Source organism: Anguilla anguilla, chromosome 11, assembly GCF_013347855.1.
Source record: "Anguilla anguilla isolate fAngAng1 chromosome 11, fAngAng1.pri, whole genome shotgun sequence".
NCBI classification, from domain to species: Eukaryota; Metazoa; Chordata; class Actinopteri; order Anguilliformes; family Anguillidae; genus Anguilla; species Anguilla anguilla.
In genome coordinates this window covers 20,146,371-20,166,512 of record NC_049211.1, presented here as the reverse complement: position 1 = coordinate 20,166,512, position 20,142 = coordinate 20,146,371, and the positions used below count along the sequence as shown (strand labels likewise).

General features: G+C 39.8%; 2 protein-coding genes across 2 annotated transcripts; both read right to left on the bottom strand.

Moving 5' to 3' along the window:
* Positions 1–333: 333 nt before the first annotated feature.
* On the bottom strand, positions 334–7,161 carry edem2 (ER degradation enhancer, mannosidase alpha-like 2). The gene is made up of 11 exons (XM_035383632.1): positions 6,946–7,161; positions 6,435–6,545; positions 6,303–6,342; positions 5,985–6,090; positions 5,545–5,670; positions 3,437–3,648; positions 3,143–3,284; positions 2,622–2,746; positions 1,951–2,095; positions 1,071–1,192; positions 334–866 (listed from the first exon to the last, which is right to left on the bottom strand). The coding sequence occupies exons 1-11, from the start codon at positions 7,050–7,052 to the stop codon at positions 384–386; spliced, it is 1,719 nt and encodes a 572-aa protein (XP_035239523.1). The 5' UTR covers positions 7,053–7,161; the 3' UTR covers positions 334–383.
* Positions 7,162–10,591: 3,430 nt separating this feature from the next.
* On the bottom strand, positions 10,592–19,311 carry LOC118207359 (src-like-adapter 2). Its single transcript, XM_035380846.1, has 8 exons — positions 19,050–19,311; positions 15,852–15,988; positions 14,621–14,720; positions 14,222–14,308; positions 13,652–13,755; positions 12,994–13,143; positions 12,613–12,745; positions 10,592–12,496 (listed from the first exon to the last, which is right to left on the bottom strand). Exons 2-8 carry the CDS (start codon positions 15,940–15,942, stop codon positions 12,358–12,360), a joined length of 804 nt encoding a protein of 267 aa, XP_035236737.1. The 5' UTR covers positions 15,943–15,988; positions 19,050–19,311; the 3' UTR covers positions 10,592–12,357.
* Positions 19,312–20,142: the final 831 nt, after the last annotated feature.

Genomic DNA, 20,142 nt, shown 5'->3' with positions numbered 1-20,142 from the left:
GGAAAAATATTTTATTGACGCAAAAATATAAGAATATACGAAAAGGCCATTCAGACCTTTTAGGCTCACACTTTCCGTGCAGCATTGTATAAAGCCTGATCTCAACGGCACATCCTGGTAAGCTATTCAATGCAATGATGTTAATAGCTGAAAAGTACTCCTGACTATCAGTGCAAAATGACCTTTGAATTAACACAGGCCCTTGTTCTTCTGATTTTGACCTGATTTTCATGTAACAAAGTGACGTTCCTCTGAAGAATCTTACCTGTTTACACACTTTAAGACACAAAAAACCGATGGCAACAATTTAAAATAAAGGCGATACACCACATACCTTGTAATAAATAAAAAACGTATTTTTTATTTTTTAACAACAAATGCAATCACGTGCTGTCGGTGAAGACCTGCCCTAGAACGGCGAGTCTGGAGCTGAAGGGCTGCATTGGGCAGGACAGCGCCCGAGCTTTCCTCCTGGCCCCCGGCTTTAGGGCGATGCTCTCTGAGGAGTCGAGGGGACGGTGCTGTGCACCGTCTGCAGGGTCCCCCTCCTCTCCCGTTTGGGCTGCGGGCGGACCGGCTGTCTCCGAAAAGCTGAGCAGGATGTCCTGAAGCTCCCGCCTCTCCTCCTGTGCCCTGCTGCAGCAGTGCAGGGCGGCAGGGTCCAGAGGATGCGCCTCCGTGTTGAAGATGTAGCCCCCAGCGCCCAGGACGCAGTCCCCCTGGGGGCCACTGCCTGTGTGGAACATAGAGCCACTGTTGTGCAGGAAGTTGTCCGGGTCAAAGAGGAGGTAGAGGTACTTGACCGTCTCAGCCAGGAAGAAGGACTCCATGCGATTGTCCAGCTTGTGATCTCGCAGATCCTTTACCTATGCAGGGAGGATGAATTTTTTCTCACTCTTGCCTTCCTGGCACTTGCATTTCTGAATACACATGAATAAACCTGGTGTAATCAGCTAACTGTGAAAAATATGACCACAATGAATATATACTGCCCAGTGTGTTCGGATATCAGTATTTCCATGAGTTTTTTAGTTTTTAAGTCCCCAGGTATGTAATGTAGAGGTGCTCACACTAGCGAAACCACAGTTGACTCGGGTGATCTTCTCGATGGACTCCACAGCATCACGCCCCAGCTGCAACACGGTGGGGTCACCAGTGGCCCGATACAGGTACATGGCGCTCTCTATCAACTCTGTAGCAACACAAACGCATGCACACACATACACATGTGCACACACACACACGCACGCGCACGCACACACACACACACATACACCTGATGAGCAGTGGGACAACTGGCAGTCTCCTGTTCAAAACATGTCAGGTAGAACACTATTCAAAAAATATAACAGGTGGAATATTGAAAATTTGGAAAATGAAGAAAGATACATGATGAAAGCGTGTAACTGATAGGGCTGGTTAAGTCTGCCTCAGTGATTGTGGGCATTGACTTTTATGCATTTCCACAAGACCATATTTCCACATCACATCATATAGAGGTCAGCTCCACATATTGTGCTGAATGTAATATTACTGGCATTCACTATTCCATGCTTTGCAAGTAGCTTATGATGTATGTCTGTATTTCTATTGAATGTCTATCGAATACATCATAACAAGAATGGTTTTGAATCATGAAATGTTGTAACATGCTCCAGTTTCTTTCCAAATTACATTCCAAATCAAACAAAACTGGAACCTTTGCCAGGGCAATGTATGGCGCACTGGTTAGAGCAATAGATTCTGAATTGAAAATGTGGTTTACGGTCTGAAATGAGAAACTTAATACTTTCGAGCAAGAGTATCCTTTGTTCCTATGGTTTCAGCATAAATGCAAACACATACTATAGTATAATTGAATACCTTCTGAAAAAGTTGTTTGGATGGTCATTTACAAACAGCTGTTCCAAAGTTATTAAAGTGCAATGGCTCTGAGTGGGATTAGGGTACCTGGCCGCAGTGGGTAGCCCTCTCTCTTGTCCACTGTGTATCCCTGAGGAATGCTGTAGAACTCTGGCAGGCCCCCAAACTGCCGCCACACAGTGTAGTAGTTGTGGAAGGTCCTCATAGCGTTTTCCAGGTCACCAAGCAGGCTCTGACACACATACAACCCATGACTCTGCATTTGCATACAGATTACAATACTTCTGTCCTTACTGCCTATTCCAGTAAAAGAGGTCAGCATGACAAATTTAGAAGGTGCACAGATTACTTTTATTCATAGAGGAATTGCAGAAATTGGCATCAATCTAAGCGAATGGGAATCATTTAGTCTTATTGGCATTTCATAATGCATCATATTTGTACATTCCACATGATTTCAACAGAATCCAATATTTATATTTCAGGGAATAACTTAAATGGCTTTCAAATATGATATTTTCAATTAATTCACTCTTCCCCATGTCTGTTGTTGTTTTAGCTGATGTATCTGTGCGTCTATTTTTAACACAACACTGAACAAATTGCCCCTCAGGGAACTGTAAAGATCTATTAAATTGAATACCGCCGATCTAAAAATTCAAAGCATACTGTGCCAGTAAACCAGAAGAGGAAACGGGGAGACCACAATGTGGGATGTCAGTTAACCTTGACGTTGTTTGTGGTGTGTCATCTCTTACCTGCAGCCCTGGCCAGAAGGCCTCAAGGGACTGAAAGACTGGCATGGAAACAGTTCCTTTGTGCATCTGCACCCAGAGGTACCAGTCATCAAACTTTGTGTAGTTCTTAATCGACTTGTCATACTCTGCAGACACATAGCAATACACAAACATTTAAGAAGGAATTGTCCTCTCTCATTAAATGAGGCTAGGTAGTTGATCGATATTCTTGGTCTCTCAATCATATATATCATATATCATATATATCATTATAAGCACTGTGCAAGTGTGTTTCTGTTCTTCCACTGGTAATGTACTGCATATACTCTGAAAAAGGTGGCAGCCCATTCTAAATGACTGGAATGGCATTCTGGCTCTTGGTCACTTTCCCCACCTGTACCTTTATCTCATTTTCAAAGTTATCAAGAGCATCACTACTAGCAGCCAGTAACTAGGCACACAAAATGCCAAGATACAAGTGACAGTCCTTAAATTCAATTCAAGAGGCACCAGGAAAATCAAGTAAGAACTTATTTACTTACCTGAGAACATAGAAAGCAATTCCTCATCTTGTAGCATGATGGCGCCCTTTACCAGGTACTCAAAGTAGGAGTCCACTCCAGCTCCTATCCCAGCATCCTGAGCTACCCATTTGGAGGTGATGACATCGATGTGGTTTCCCACCTGAGGGACATAGATAGACAGGTCAGCGATCAGTGCCGCAGAATTTGCCGGCTTGTTGACCACAGCAGTCGCTTTCTAATCAAATTCCCCATATCTGTCAAAACAGGAGATTGATTCTTGACACGCCTGCTGGCAGCACGTGTCTCACTCACCAGTCCAATGTCAGACCGTGTTTTCCACAATGACCTCAGTGCCTTGCGAGCCACATCTTCGAAGACCGGGTCACCTGTGAGCCGGCTCAAGGTGGCAAACTCCAGAATGAAGGTGCCAACCCCGGCCGTGCAGGTGACGGGGGTCTCCGTGGGGTTCACCCCCATCAGCAGGTTCACTGTGCCATATGGCATGCCCGTGGGAGTCTGGAATGCTGAAGGAGCAAGAGATGACAGTAGGACCACAGTAGGTCAGGATTCTTCTGCAGCCAGAGGTAATGTCTGATAAACCTAAAAATACAGTCAACTCATTGCTATTCTCACTTTTTTTAAAGGAAATTCAGTGGCAGATCACATTCACACCATGTGCAAAAATAGCAACAAAATGTATCAAATGAATGTAGTTAGGAATGCAGGAATTTATGTGTAAATCACTTGGATGAACTAACAGATTCATCATCATTGTTTGTCTTAAGAAAACCCTAAGTAATTTGGATTATGTTTTTAAAAAAAACCTTGCAATACAAACTCCTCATGGGAGGAGATCAATACATACATGGATACTATTCTTTGAGGGATGAAGAGGAAGATGTGGCTAAAATAGGAAAGTATTTTCTGCCAAAATGACCCTTTCCAAGTGTCATCATATGCATTACAGACTGATTTACTTATTTAATTCTAGAAAGGAGGTTCTAATATATTATTATCAATACTTTGAAGTAGTCTGCTACAAACTACAAAACAAATTGCTGAGACAGCTAAGTTAAATGTGGGAAATATTTTTTGCAATGACAAATGGAATACAGAGGTAGTACTATATGAACAAACTGTACAGATAAAATCTACTGCTTCCTTTCCGTAAGCTCAGCGATTTCCCATGTCAAACTTTCATACTGAAAGCCTCATTAAAGAACACTGTGGAGGGACCAGATAGCTTGTCATCTCAGTATTATAGAAAGTTCAGTGACACTATTTCCCAGTACCTATTAGTTAAGTACAACCACTCAATCGAGGGGCGAGTATACCCTTCAGAGGCAGTCATTATAGTTATATATTAAAAAGGAAAGGAGCCAGAGGAGGTGGCATCTTTTTGTCCTACAGCACTCCTAAACATAGACGCAAAGATTTTGGCAAAATACTTGCAAAGCACCTGAATAAATTGATTGAAAAACTCATTCACCCTGATTAGACAGAGTTCATATCACAAATACATCCACAAGAAAATATCCTTGTATGCAGATGATGTTTTGTTGTACTTCACCAAACCCAGTCTGCCAGCACTTTTAGACTTGATTAACTTATTTGGCAGTTTTTCAGGATACAAAATAAATAGGAATAAAAGTGAATTAATGCCAATTAGAATGTGTAGTAGTCTTCAGTTACATAAACACCCATTCAGAGTAACTAACAATCACTTTACATATCTTGGTATTAAAATCACAAGGAACCATAAACAACCATTTGCAGCAAATTGCCTCCCTCTCCCAACAAGACTGAAAGCAAACATTTGATATTGGCAGATGCTTCCTCTGTCACTGAGTGGGAGGATAAATGCAATTAAAATGAACTTCTACTTCAAATATTTATCTGTTTCAGACTATCCCCATGTTTTTACCCATCTCCTGTTTTAGTATTTAGATTCCTTCGTGAATCAATTTCTCTGATGCTCCAAGTTCCACAGGATCAACAAAAACACCCCTGCAAGCCAAAAGTAAAGGGAGATTAACCCTCTCTGACTTCAAGTGTTATCATCGGGCTGTAACTGTGTACATTCTTATGTTCTTATGTTCAGAACCAGTAGTCTATTAGAAGGGCAATGTAATAATTCATAATGAAATTCACATCTTGAGGCAGATCAGGAGATGTTTGGGGGGTGGTTGGATGGGAGGGAGTGAGTGGGTTGGCATGTCACTGTGTTGATGGAGAGGGGTTATGACGTTGCTTTGGAAAAGAAAACTGAAGAGAAAATAATGTCAGGGTTATTGTGCGCACAAATGGGTTATATTTTATGTACCATTCTCTCAAATAAAAACTGGTTGCAAAAAAAAGAACACTGTGAACAAATTACCAGTTTAAGTCATGTCCGACTGTCGGTGCTACATTTTACTCACCTGGAAGGAGCTTACGAGCAGCTTCCTCTGCCATGCGGAGAAGAGGTCCAGAACAGGGCCACCCCACCTCTACCTCCATCCCTGCCCGTTTTGAGAGCAAGTGAGCTGAGAGTAACCCCCCCACCACTGAGGATACAAACAACAAGAGTTCAGTTGGTCTTCTCCTGTGCTCAGACAACTCAATCACAGTGCATCTCCAAACCAGGCCATAGCTATAAAACCTATACCCACATTTGGTGAGATTTTTACTTTTTTATTGTTATTGTTTTTTTTTTTTTTAAAAAGACCTATTGCGGTGCAAGAGCTTTAGATTAATAACTTTACTCAAGTCATATATAAAGTCCCTGAAGCTATAATCAAGTCTGTCCTAAGAATACAACAGTCTACCTTAAGCTTTCTTTTTCCATCAGACCAAATGCTCATATTGCTTCAAGACTCACCCCGAATGTTTGTTTCAAAGACAGAGGCATTCACATCAATGTCAAAGTCCACAGTGTCCTGCAGCAAAGATGCTACACGCTGAAATTCGGTATGATTTCCTAAAATCTGAATTAGAGCACAGTCCAGGGAAAATGTTACACAAATAAATAAACATGACCTGTCAAATTATACATATCTGACGAGCGCTGTAAAGCTAGACCGATTGATCTATGAAAATGCAAGTCGTTATCACAATCACTATAATCTACTCACTTTTATTACATACACATCAAATCAATACAATAAAATTGTAAAAATTTTAATGAGGATGAGCATACCAACAGAGTATCCAGTGCATCTATTAAAGTCAGGGAAAAGCTGCAATAAACAAAGAGAAAGATGTTATTTTCACGCAAAAAAAAACAAAAAAAAAAAACTGGGTTTAGATTAGGGGATTGAGGGGACATTACCTGCCCCATGTGTCCTGCCCATCACAAGTCAAGGGTCGCAGCTCATCATATGGAAAAGCATTCTCCAAATAACTGTTATATGCGTGATAAAACATCGATTTTATCCTTTCTCTGTAGCGAAAAGCAACAATACGTGGTTAGTTAGGAGAATTAACATCGCAGCTGTTTTCTGCACTCACTGTAGCCTGTGACACTGGTGTGGGCTATATGTTCTGTAGTTGTGCGCATTATTACGACAATACAGAGCAGTTGAACGGAGAGAGAAAGTCAAAGTTACAGCAAGCAGTACGAATACGTAGGTAAAGCAGTGAATCTGAGAGTGAATCAGACATTCATGTCTAACCTGCAAACGTCTTCATTACCTAGCTACTGTGATTAAATAGTACTACCGTGCCTTGTTGTGCAGACTATTTCTAACTATAAGGATGAATACAAATGCAACGTGTTCTCCTCGAAATCTGTAGTGAAAGTAGGCTATGGTTTGTTTGTAAAGTGTCCATTAGGTTCCTACCTGTAGTGAGCCAGTTCTTGATCTGTACCCTCTTCTCCTTTGGCATGATTGATGACTGGCGAGACGTGAATAACGCATAAGATCGTCGTAATGAGATAAGCGAGCATGAAGAGGCGAGAGACTTGCAAACAGCTAATTTTATTTAGGCAACATCAAAACAAACTCAAGTCTACTCGAATGAGGAAGTGAATTCACCACGCATGCGCAAACTCGTATGCTGACGCTTGTCTGAGACGCAAGGACATACTACGTTTCGGTCCTCCATACCTAATTACGCAGGATGGATATTCTGAAGAAGGAAATTGCAAAAACGGTTGTGCTTCAAGTGCTCATAGATCGATCAAATTAATTTGAAATATTCCACAGAGTGCTCTTATCTATTATCATTAAAGTTACAATCTCGAAGATTTCAGTTTCGTTCTCTATGGCGGTGCCAATGGCGAGAAGCGGTAATTGCAGGTGCGTTTATGGACCTCACTTCCCATAGATCCAACCCGATCCAACCATTGTCGCCTGTGTGACGTCAGTCAGCTGGCACCTGGGCCACGCCAACTATAACAGTTATTTACTGAATTAAAAATGGTTGTTATAAAAGTAATGTTATGTACATACTCATTCATTGTCTAACATTAGGCTAACTTAAACTGTCTTTACACTGCCGAGCCGGGTTAAAATGCTGTAGCAGATCTGGGGTAGAATTAGTGATGATCAATTCCCACACACGTTCTTTATCCACCTTTTGCCCGGTATGAACATCTTTACACTGCAGAGAAGAATTCGCGGGATTCGTTGTGGCTCCTGAATTATGTATCTTGTGCACAATAAAGTCTTTTTCGTGAATGACTGTTGTGTAATATTTTTGAAACAACTGTCTTACAAAATGTTACCCCTGGTGTTTCTGGTTTTGCTAGCTAAACTGTTCGAGAATAAAGCTAAGATTGGTGTTAAATGAGCAATCAGAACAAGAAGACTAAAACTAAAACTAAAACAAAGGAGATTTCATCAAAAAAGGGTATCAAAGCTGAAGGAACATATGAGGAAGCGTAATAAAATAATAACAATGCTAATCCATACTGCCGTATTCTTTTATTTAGTTTTCTCCGGCTTGACATCTTTACACAGAAATCAGACCCGGCTCTGATCCACGTATACCCCGGCTTTATTCCTATCATTATGATTACTGATGAACTTGATGTCAATGTAAATAAGGGTAACGTTAAGGCCAGTTCAGATCAATGATTCGCAACGAGAGGAAACGGTTTTAGAATGTTGCAGAATGTTGCAAACTGCAGTGGTGTGAACTGGTTAGTAGCAGAGCCGTTGCCTGCCCCTTTAGTTAGCTACATTGCAACGTTGGAACAAGGTAGCATTGCATTCGAGAGACGGTTGGCGAGGTCGGTACCGGTAGGTAGCGTTAGCTACCGTTTTTTCTAATTGTTAGCTGACATTAGATTGTATTAATTACATTAGCTAGCTAGCTAACGCAAGGTTACCTGATATGAGAGATGGATACTGTGCGCAACGTTGTCTAAACTAATGTTGCCTTTCTTGACATGGTCCGGTAGATAGCGTTAGCTGTGCAAATAGCTATTTAATTTAGTAACGTTACATTGTCATCAAATGTAATACGAAATCTACATCAACAAATAATATGACCTCTCATGTTACACAAGAACATTTTAGGGTTCCATAACTTTCTCCTTTATTGTAGCAGACTCCGGAAAAAAACAGTACGCCGCTCACACACAAGTGAGTTGAAGAGCAAGCCTGTTGCGTTAGCTCCGCCTACCCTCTCTGGCGGACCAACCACTGATGGGTGATGGAAAACGCGTCACTAACTATGCGCCGCTTGTGATTTTTTTCCCGGGAATGTCGCCACAGACACCCAGTTCTTTAATCATAAATAATAATAATAATAATAATAATAATAATAATAATATAAATTAATATAATAATAGGCTGGATCACCATTGTGTTACCTAATTCGGCGATAGATAGTGACTTAACAGACATTTATTTTAATGAAAATCTTCGAGATTATTACTTTAATTTATTATTTCAAAACGGAGTATTGCTTTGTTAAAACAACAGTTTTCTTTTCATTTATGAAAACATTTCAGTTTTCCTCTTTAATAAGTGGAATAACTGAGCCATGATACCATGATTTTATGCATTGAGTAAATAACAAGCTTATCGTTTTGTAAAAACTAGAAAGCTTGTTGCTACAAACTGTATAAAGCTGGTTTATTTGCTGTACAATTGGCATCAAAGCCAACATTGTGTCTACATTCTTAGCATTCAGGGTGGTTGTCCTGTCTTAAATTTTTGTGGCAGCCTCTTAGTCACTGTTGTGCGATTTTTGTTGGATAAAACCACAACAAATTTATATCCCAAGTCTCTATATCCCAGAGACCTTGAGACAGTGTTATGGTTCTTATGAGTAACACCTGCACAATGTCTCTATGCAAGCTAGATTTCAAAAGGAAATTGGAAAAGTCTAATAGGAAATCAGTCAGCAAAATCAACAAGTGTCCATCATTACCCAGCATGCTGGTGGTTTTAATCTAGACAGTAGTGTTACGTTAAACAACTTTAAATAAAATAATTTTGAAGTTCCGTAGAAACTGAAAGATCTGAACCGAAGGGTTCTAGACTGACTGGTGGTTATGCAACCAAAACTATTCTGAACAATATAAAGTAGGAAAATGTGTTACATATAAAGAAAAGGGTCTGATTAGAATCAAACACTTTGCAAAATAGGTCAAAGACAGTGGGCCATGAAAAAGGAGATGTGGATAGCCAGTATAAAAAATGTGCTAAAGGGATACTGATTACTCCTTGTTTTATGCTTAGTCATTAACGTAAACTAAGGTTTGTAGCAGTAAAATGAGACCTTATTGAGATCAAAATCTATTTTACAAGGAGGACCTGTTAAAAAAGACAGTCAACATCATAAATGGTGAACTGTTTTGCCACATAAGACAGATGTGAAGTATGAGTTTTCAGGATTGTATTTAAAATGTGTTTGAAATGTTTTGAAAATATAATATTTCAAGAAATTTGTTCAAGCAGCATTGCAATGTGACATACTCTTATATGTAGGCAAAATTTTTGAAAAAAATTGTTTCTTCTTTTTTTGAATATTTCTTTTTTAAATGTTATGTTGTTACAGTGTATCAGTCAAATTTTGTGTAGCTTGCTTGTGGCATGTTGCCTGTGAATGAAAATGGAGGCTGTCAGACTGAGGAAATGGAAGTTTTGCATTACCATGGAAACTTTACTTTAGGCAGGTGTGTGTGAACTGAAGTGTGAAAATACTAGAGCGTTGGATTATCTTCAACAGCATGCCTTGCATCTGGTGTCAAATTAGTTCATTACATTTAGTTCATACTCTCAGTGCAGGACATCCAGAGGAATATTACCTCTTGCTTAATAGCAAGCAGAGTAAGTGCATAGCAAAAGGATTACAGTTTACAGATATGTTGCAGAAATTGTTGAATACTGTAGCATGTGGGTTTCTTTTCATAAATTGTGCAACATTTTTGTAAGTTGTGGGCTTGAATTGTTACATTCCTATTTTTGCAGAATACCTTTCACAAATGAACTGACTTAAAATGTCTATACATACATACAAACTACAAAGACATTCATGGTTTTCCTATAGTCTTTATAGGGGTGGAGATATTTGTGCAAAGTACAACAAAAAAATTAAATTTTAATCTAACATTGAGTTTCATTATTTCAAGAGGAAACTCCAAATTTGTGTGATTATATTTTATATTGACACAAACAGTATTGACATAAACATTTTTATTTTATTTATTTATTTTAATGTTTTAATAAAATAGGATTAAATATAACATCCAGATAATGTGCATTAAGTCTAATATGATTGTGCTGTCTTATTGTATTTTATTGCATAAACATACTTTTTTTGGCTCACTTCATATCACATTTATCCTCACTTTTAATTCATGACAAAATGTCACGTTTATTTGCACTAGATATTGCAGCCACATGAGTTGCCCTCCGATTATTTGTGGAGACAATTCTGAGATATACAGCATGGCTGATCTTTGAAATTACAAAAATAATTCTTGATTTTAAGCCAGCTGCTGGATTACATTCAACATATAATGAATGTTTGAAATGTTAAAAATGTATTTTTACTTTTGGTGATTGCAGTAACTATGACAAAATATATAACTGGCACATTCTTCTGTGGCTATATTTTCCACTCCAAGGTTGCAATACACGCAGCCTTGACCATTTCCTGTGCCGATGCTGAGCTGCGGTTCGTCTTTGAGAGAGAAAAAAAAAAATTGGTGTCAAGACCAAACCTGTTATCTGTTGCCAAGAAGCAACATTGTTATTTAGTTTGTGTCTGCACAAATAAGACCTGCCAACAGATGCATTGTTTTCTTTGTTCTATCAATTAATTTATTTCAGTTATCTTGCACAGCTCTACAGACTCAATCTGAAAAAGTATCAACTTCAACTGAAAATGTGAAAGCACTTTTAGGTTTAATCTAATCATCTGAGAACCTAGCTCACTGGAACATTGTATCAGCGGTAATCAGACATTGGTTATTGAATGGAAAAATTAGGTTTGATGATAAAAAATAAACATTTATGAGAAAAAAAAAATCACCACAGGTGCAGTGTGATTACCATGAATTGAATAAGCATGGAATCATGACCACATTCTTCTTTGACAGTCAGTTTGAGTGATAGGCAGCAATCCAGCTGGCCAGTAATGTTAACATGATGAAAAGCATTGAGATAAACCTGCATCAGCAGAGTGCTCTTTCCAGGAAGTGATTGAGGTACTCCACCCAGCTGATAATGTTCCAGAATGTTCAAAGTGGAATTGTCACGCATCTGATGTTCCCCAAACAGACCATTCACACCATTTTACTCACTATACAATGTGCTCTCTTCATTTACACAAAATGTCTTGTACTGTCACTTTGGGTCTAGTGTCCATTCAAACCATTGGTGCAATCTGAGGTGTACAGTTATTTAGCTCTATGATCAGTCCTCCGTTTGACCAAAAAGATAACGTAGTAGAAACCGATCTTCCATTCACCTCTTCAGAGTGTTGGATGATGCATACAGCAGCTCCGGTATGCTCTTTTGTTCTGTAGTACTTTTCCCCTTTGTTAAAACCCATTCAAAATGGCAATTATGCAAAAGTAGCCTCCATTTTAGAGCCTTGTAGAGGCTGGGTCTTGGAATTGAAAAAGTCTACCTTCAGAAACATGTTGTCTACTGAAAAAGGGAGCGTCTGTATGCCCTCTTGTAAACAGGCAGAAGGTCTTGTAGCTTGGTCTCTGTGCACAAGCCTGCTCCTGCCATTATCTTTGTTGTCACTAGTGAACTCTCCTTGAGGAGTGAAACTGGTCTTCATTTTCAGGTATTCCAGCTGAGCTCACAGTCCTCACAGTTCCCTTCATTTGTCATGAACAAATATGAGTTGATGGCTTCCCTTAGCCCCTCACTGACCAGGGATTCTTCTGTGTCCACTTTGTCCTTGCTGAAAATCATGGAGCTGCAGACAGACAGGCAGACATTAGGGAAATCTGAGCCAGCCACACAAATAGGCAGAAGAAGTGTTCCTCATATTCACCCTCATGAAACATATTCCAGCAGTGGGAAGGGCCTCACCTGTCCACATCCTTCCAGTTGAGGGTGGCCTTCCTTACGGCCATTGGTGGTGCGCTGGTGGTCACGGGGACATTGTTAGATCCAAAGATGAAGCATGGTTCTCCCAGCAAACAGCAGAGTCCATCAGCCACCTCTGCAGAGTAAGTGCAGTCATGGATGCTTAATGCAGCTTTTGCAAAAGTGGCATGAAATATGTGAGTTTCTCTAAATTTGCATGGTAACTAGGCAGGTTTGAAAAAAAGTACATAAATGATGTCTTTAATGAGCTTTGTATTTTATTGTCTGGCAGTTGCATTGCCAGTTGAAACTATAGAACTAGGTTTTATCAAATAATTCACAAGCATTCTCTTGTGTGTGTTCTCGCATGCATTCTACACTCACCAGAGTAGTGGTCCACCAGCTGGGTCAGAGAGGAGAAAGTGAGCCTGGGCGAGATGTAGTACCAGCCGTTTTGCAGCTGGTGTATGCGATAATGTTTCACAGAGGCTCTGCCAGAGCCTATGCTCCTTTTTATAGACAGGGAGTGGGTACCTGTAACACAGCAGGAGACACTGCTCAGCTCTCTGTCTGAAAAGAACAAGTTCCCAAACCACTTTTACACTGGGGTTAAATATTATATCAGAAGACAGTGGTGGCCTATTTCAAAACATCACCTTGACTGGTTTTGGAATCTGTGTGAAAATTTATTTTGTGCTTTTTTCTCCCTACTGCATTTGTATAATTGTATGTTTTCTGCCAAAACCTGTTGATTGCTTTTCTGAGGCTCATAATTACTTTTCAGGTATACGCAACGTTACAGATCACATGACTGCTTTGCGGTTTTCTTGGTATTCAATAGTATGCGTTTAAAAGGTCTTCCTGTTGTTTTTTTATATAGACCACATAAGCAACGTAAAACATTTGCTATTAAATATACACCAGTTTTGGTGACAGTTAGGTATGGAATGGGGTGAAGGTATAAGCAGAAAAATGTCAGAGCACAAAATTATGGGGCAGAGGGATGGCAGGGATGAGTGTGTGTGTGTGTGTGAAAACTCACCAATGCAGGTCTGGCTCTCCCGGATCAAGAAGGACCCAGCCTGGTTGTAAGGGAGCAGCAGCAGCTCCTCTGCCTTCTCTCTACTGATGCCCTTAAATTGCCACCTGCACAGCCACAGAGGAGACATGTGATCTACAGAGACTGTACAGAGATCAGAGAGAAGATATAGCCTCTATACAGATGACAGAGACAGCAAGTAATGTCCCATTAACCTCCAAGCCTCCAACAGATGGAAATAGCAGCACAATTTCCACAGCTCGAACCCCCTGCCGTCACCTTCTCTCTTTCTGAAGTAACATGGAAGAGACTATCCCACAATAGGAAACTAATACACCTTCCAGCCCCTAACTCTCCTACTGGAGGCGGGGTGACATCACTGGTAAAACAGGGCTCAGCTGAGGTCTCATAAAAACAGAAAGTAGCCCACACCCACATCCCTGCCTGCGTGATTCCTTTTCTCTGGTACTGCCTGCGCACAGTGCACACTGACTGCATCTGGGTTAACATGATCAGGGGCCTGGACACAGCTACTGTGACAATAATATGATAGCAGTCCATTGTAAGACTCACCTGTGGAACACTTTGGCAGTATAGTTGCTAGGGATGTAGCTTTCCTTGCCTGTTGCTGAGGAACTCACCCACCACCAATCACCTTCTCTGCAAGACAGACAGACACTTTGGTCAGTGAATACCATTCAGACTGTGACATAGTGTTTCAAGCACACCTTCCATTGGGTTTTCATGGTGCATAGTAAACTTCAGGAAACTTGAGAATTAACATGGGCTGAATATCAATGAGGTAGGGATTCTTTTCTGCTCATGCATGAAACAACACCATCTGTTATTTGTTTGGCAATGCATAGGGCAGCCTGTACACTGCATGCAGAGAAAAGTAACTTGCCAGACCATTTCATTGAGCTCATTCACCTCGTTGCTATTTCCCTTTAGTTAGTATTGGTTCACTCTTACTCTGATAGGATGTTGAGCTTCTCTCCCACACGAATGAGGCAGTCCGTTAGTTCTTCAGAGGGATAGTTGTACAGAGACACCACGACATGTCTGTTATCATCTGAGAATAGATTAGATCGAAACTGTTAGAACGATTCTGCTCTGAAAAGTAGAGGAAATTTAATTTATTAAACAAGCATACACCTATTTCCTCAAAAAATAATATCTTTTCAGCAGGACAATTTCAGGAACAGGGCCATCAAGTGACACTAAATTAGTTATTTGAAATAAGAACACAAATCAACACCTTGAGCGAGAGCTCAAAGGAAGGTTAAATTCATAACCTGACCCTGATCACACCGTGTCTAAAAATAGCCCATCACCGCTGCCTGACTTCACACTGCTTCATTTCTCTTTTTCTTTTTTTCCACTAGACCAGCATTAATGATGCATCTTAGGTGCTCAGCATCAGAGGCCTTCCGTCATGCATGTCATGTAAATGTGGCTTATGAAAGTTGGCTCTTAACAAAGTTTATGGTTCCTGGTAGGCTACAGAGCACTGGGTTCTATCCCAGTAGATCAACTGAAGGCCAGGTCAGTGGGAGCTGGAACCTTGGCCAATCAGGAGCCAGAGTCCAGGCGGGGTATTGGTGTGAAGCTCAGAATACATAGATATGGAGTAGACTGGAATTCATCCCCTGAAGGGCTGTCTGCCCATCAGGGGGGAGTGGCCTCAACTGGCAGAGATGATTTGAGTTTGTAAGATGCTCAGTTCCCTTTAAAAGCTCCTCCAGTGCCACTGCATCGCAGGATGTGTTTGTGTTAGTGTGGATGCGTTTGTGTGTGGGTTTATGCATGTAAAGATAGGGTGGGGATGTCACAGACACAACCATCACCACAATAGAGGACGTATCAGGGCATGTCAAGCAAGGATGGAAGTGAGGAAAACTGCAGTCCTCTGTATCTCTATATCTATGTATTTGTATCCATACATCACATCCATAATTCTGAAAAGCTGACTGAATGAAATACATTTTCAAATGAAATTATTTGTTTTCCATGGTGCAAGTCATCCTGCTAAACAAAAGTTTCTCTTAGAATATTTGAAAGTATGAGAACTTGTTAGTCTGTGCCTGTCTCAAGATGAAAGTGTGTCTTCAGGAACCCTCTGAGGGTGTAATGTTAGAAATGTGTCCTGGTATTGGCAGAGCCCACAGAGGCCTGGGCTGGGGCTGGAGCAGACACAACGTACCCACTGCGGCGGGCTCAGCATTCACTTCCTGGCTCAGAAGAGAAGCCTGCGAGTTGGAGCTCCGGCGATCTTTGCTGGAACGACTCCCCATGTTGGATCGGGGCTCTTACACTCCTGCGATGGGGAGGCTCTGTGGGCTGAAGAAAAGGACTGTGTAAATTAATCCACAAGCCTATTCTCATCTATGAACCAGTGGGCATTCTGCCACGCTTACTGATGTTGTTGTTTAACTTAAATTTATCTTCGAGAACACTTTTTAAAAAATCTTCATTTAAAATGATTAATCTGAAAATAAAAGTACAATATAAAATGGATTACCAATATGAAAAACTAATTCTCCTTGCTGATGTAATTGCTTACTGTGTAATTTTTTTTAGACATTGACATATGAGAATGATGCACCTTAATTTCCTTGTTTATAAAAACCCCTGACACTCACACTTACACACACACACACACACACACACACACACACACACACACTCACATTATAATTATGTAATTAACCTGATGAGATGCAATGCCTATATGTTAAGCACAAATGTTTTAACAGTAAGGCAATCCTGCAAAATCTGATATAAAATACCTGGTTAAATAACTGCCCCCCACCCTCTTCTTACTCATAAAGAGCTCTAGAAGAGAACATAAAAAAAAAGAAAAACCAAAATTTTCCAACCACACGTTTCTCTTGAAATGTGGCCGTTTGTTAACATCCGGGTGGAGGTGTGGGGCAAAGAAGACAAACATCATCAATACAAAGCCACTGGACACTTTTGTAAACAGTAACCAGAGTCCTCTAGTTAAAAAAAATTAACTTTCTCATTTCTAATTGGTCTCCTTCCCCTACTTTCAGTATCTTGGTTCTGCCAGTGGAAATTTTCAACAGGACTTGATATTCTGTGGCAGTTTTGTTACCATTCACTAAGTGATTTTTGCATGCCCAAACATTAAGAATCTGCAGATACTGTAGGTTAAGGTTACTGCTGACTGCATGTGTGACATTAATGCACGCCAAGTATTTCATATTTTGATTACATTGCAATACATTATTTATATGCATCACTACTAACATGTGATATGCATACATTTGTACATTTCAGTACACTGATTGATAATAATAATAATTTAGTAATGAGGAACAACAATCAGATAATTGTATTTGCAAACTGCAACGTGTTCTCCAATTTCAGAACACTGCAAAATCTCTGGATTTCACAGTATTCTTTCTTTATAATTTAGATAAATAATTCTGCACAATAGCCTCAGGACATACTTTGTTCATTTTGAAAAAAAGAAAAGAAAAACAAAATGGTTTCATAAACATTTTGTGTATTTTTCCCCTCAATATAATTTTCTTCCTGTACCATTAATGAGAAAATGGCCACCTGTGCCACACAGATGGTACTCACAAGGGTATCTGGATCAGCATTACAAATATTTGGTCACCTCATGTCAAAGACAAAAATAACTCTCACCCTTTGAATAGCACAAAAAATATAGCCTCCAGTGACACAATGATTAATATCCACCTCAAAGGACTCAGCAGAAAATGCATAGGCATTAACATACAAGCTGAGCATGCCATGTGCTTAACATCGACACAGCCATGGAAAAGGGGAGCAGGATGTGTTGACAGCCCCCTCTCCATGGTATCCGTGTTTAGATTTAGGACTGATATAATTCCCAGCTGTTCATTTCAGCTGCATTTACAGGAAACCTGGTGACACCCTCAGTCTAAACACGATTAAAATCACAAACAATCGCAATTACATTTGACATGGATGGAAGTGACAAAAAGTTAAAAACCCTCTTTTCATCCAAGATTTCTCTAATGCAAATGTATCACATATATTCAACTATTCTCCCTCCTGACATTCACGTGTAGTGGAGGATATTGTTAGTAACTAGATTTCCTGATGAGAGGGAATGTGCATACCAGATTGAGCTGTGTTGCATCTCCAAAAACATGAGGTTGATCAAGCAAGTGGTTTGAATTTCAGGGTCATGTTATTGTTACTGTAGTGTCTATTTGTTTTCTTTTCATTTCTTTAAAAAAAATGAAAAGAAGATCATACTAATAATGTCTCTGTGATTTCAGTTTTAATTGATCATCATAGCCAGAATAGAAAGAGTGACCAGTGATTGTGTTGCATGGCATCATACAGCACAACAGACTGTGTTCAGTCTCAATGTTTCATCACATTCTGCACTTTACAGTTGAAGCTGTGGCATCTCATAAATTGCTTTGTTTATCTGATATGCACTTTTTCATAGCTCCAGAAGCCCCACAGCAAAGAAACCACAAGGGCATGCACAATGCTGAACACCTGCGTTTAAAGAAAATAAACAAAGGCCCCAAGGTAATGCATCTAATGCGTTCAGAAATCTCACAGCCAAAACATTCTTTTTTGTTCAATTAAACTATGTATTTGCATAAAATCCTTTTGTGAGAAGCGGCTTTCCGCGCATGCTTTGTAGCATTGCACAGTAATACTTCATCCCTTTCAGATTAAGCACATTTGCACTTTATCATTTAAAAAAAGATGTATGATAAATTATGCAATGTATGTTCCATGTGATTCCTGGGTCTCTTTGTTATTTGTTTTGAAGATGATCTATCCAATCACTGATTTCTGGAAATGTTTTTAAATATCTTGTTTAATCCTACTGGAGATGACTATTAGTCTGAACCTACCAATTGATTTATTATACTTTACTGCTACAACAGAACTCCATAAAAGGGTTGGGGCAGAGCCTGGATTTGAACTGAATCCAGTTTGAATCCACTATAACATAAAGCCTGCCATTTTTTAATCACTAAGTGTGAAAGTGCTCCCCTATTCATTTTTCTAGTGTGATTTACCATTTATTACTGTATTACTAGTGAGCTGTCTTACTGTTCCATTTCATTTCATTCTGTTATCTCATGATATATCCCCAAATTATACATATATTTATTGTGTAGATCATTTACACACTTTCTCCTGACCCTTATTCAATAAAATGTAATACAATATTATTCCCAATCCGACAACAGACAGCACACAGGCAGAGAAGAAGTCAACATTATCCTCTAATCAATTCGCATTCCATGGTACATTTAATCACCTGGAAGGAGATGATGTTGTGTGTGCGATGCATGAGGAATATGAATAGCTGGTATCTCATTAGAGGTAATAAAACAGGAATCATACTTACTGCATTGTGTTTCAACAATTTGTCCTCAGTAGCCCTGTTCTTCTGGAGCTGATAGCTGGTGAGAAAGAGGTGACACACTGCTGTGCTGTATGCTGTGGAACAGCAGTATATCTATGTTTCTCCAGTGAGTTGGGAGTGCATGAGCATACGCATACGTGAGTACACGCGGGTTATTCCACAACGTCTGGTAGAGAAAGTGAGGCACTCCACCTCCGTGTTGTGCTTTGATGAGGGACCTAAGCAGGTGGTGTGTGAGATGCAATAAGACAGACAGCAGGTAAAGAGGGACTTTTATGTGCCTTACGTTCAGGCGGTTTCCTGTGACGTTAAGGCCTGTAACGCCTGATGAACAGCATCTTTTTCAGAGAGAGAGAGAGAGACAGAGAGAGAGAGAGAGAGAGAGATACGCAATGAAGCAATTATTTACTTCCTTACTGTGGTTTTGTCTTGAGGGTAAACACAGCAATGCTACTTACGTATTTCAAGTGAAAGGTCAGATTTTAAGCATTTGTCTTTCAGAAGATTCCTATTAGAGCTATGAAGTTATTAATGAAAGGATTTCCGTGACAATGACTGCCATGGAAACCGAACCATCAGAGTCAAACCATACTGTGTATAATATACAGTATATACACACACACATATTGGCTGTGTATAATATGTTAAAGTGGTTAAAGGTTAAAGTGCAGGTTCTCAGCTTTTATGAAAGGATATAATACATTTTGGTTTCACCGTAGAAAGTTATAGCCCTTTTTTATACAGACCCCCCCCCCATTTCAGAGACATAATTTTTAGGACAAATGGTTTCACAGATGTTTCTGATTAGTCAGGTGTGTTCAGTTGCTTCTTTAGAGCAGGTATAAGACACCTTTCAGTATCTAGTTTTGATTCTAAGCTTTTGATTGCCATTGGAGTCTGTTATTGGTATTTGTCAGCATAAAGACAATTCCAGTTATGCTAGACAAGACAAGGAAGCCATTAAAAAATGTATTTGGCTCTGTGCTCCACAATTTTAGATTTGTAATCAAACATTCAGAAGTGGTTAAAGTGAACATTATCAGCTTTTATTTAAGGGTATTTTTATACACCATGG

Excerpts from the sequence above, each read along its gene's own strand:
- edem2 (XM_035383632.1), bottom strand. The coding sequence starts at position 7,052 with ATGCTCGCTTATCTCATTACGACGATCTTATGCGTTATTCACGTCTCG. Across the intron at positions 3,285-3,436 it reads CACGGTCTGACATTGGACTG|GTGGGAAACCACATCGATGT; the intron begins GTGAGTGAGACA and ends TATGTCCCTCAG. Across the intron at positions 1,193-1,950 it reads GGGCTACCCACTGCGGCCAG|AGTTGATAGAGAGCGCCATG; the intron begins GTACCCTAATCC and ends GTGTTGCTACAG.
- LOC118207359 (XM_035380846.1), bottom strand. The coding sequence starts at position 15,942 with ATGGGGAGTCGTTCCAGCAAAGATCGCCGGAGCTCCAACTCGCAGGCT. Across the intron at positions 13,144-13,651 it reads GGAGAGCCAGACCTGCATTG|GTACCCACTCCCTGTCTATA; the intron begins GTGAGTTTTCAC and ends GCTGTGTTACAG. Across the intron at positions 12,746-12,993 it reads GCTGGTGGACCACTACTCTG|AGGTGGCTGATGGACTCTGC; the intron begins GTGAGTGTAGAA and ends CTTACTCTGCAG.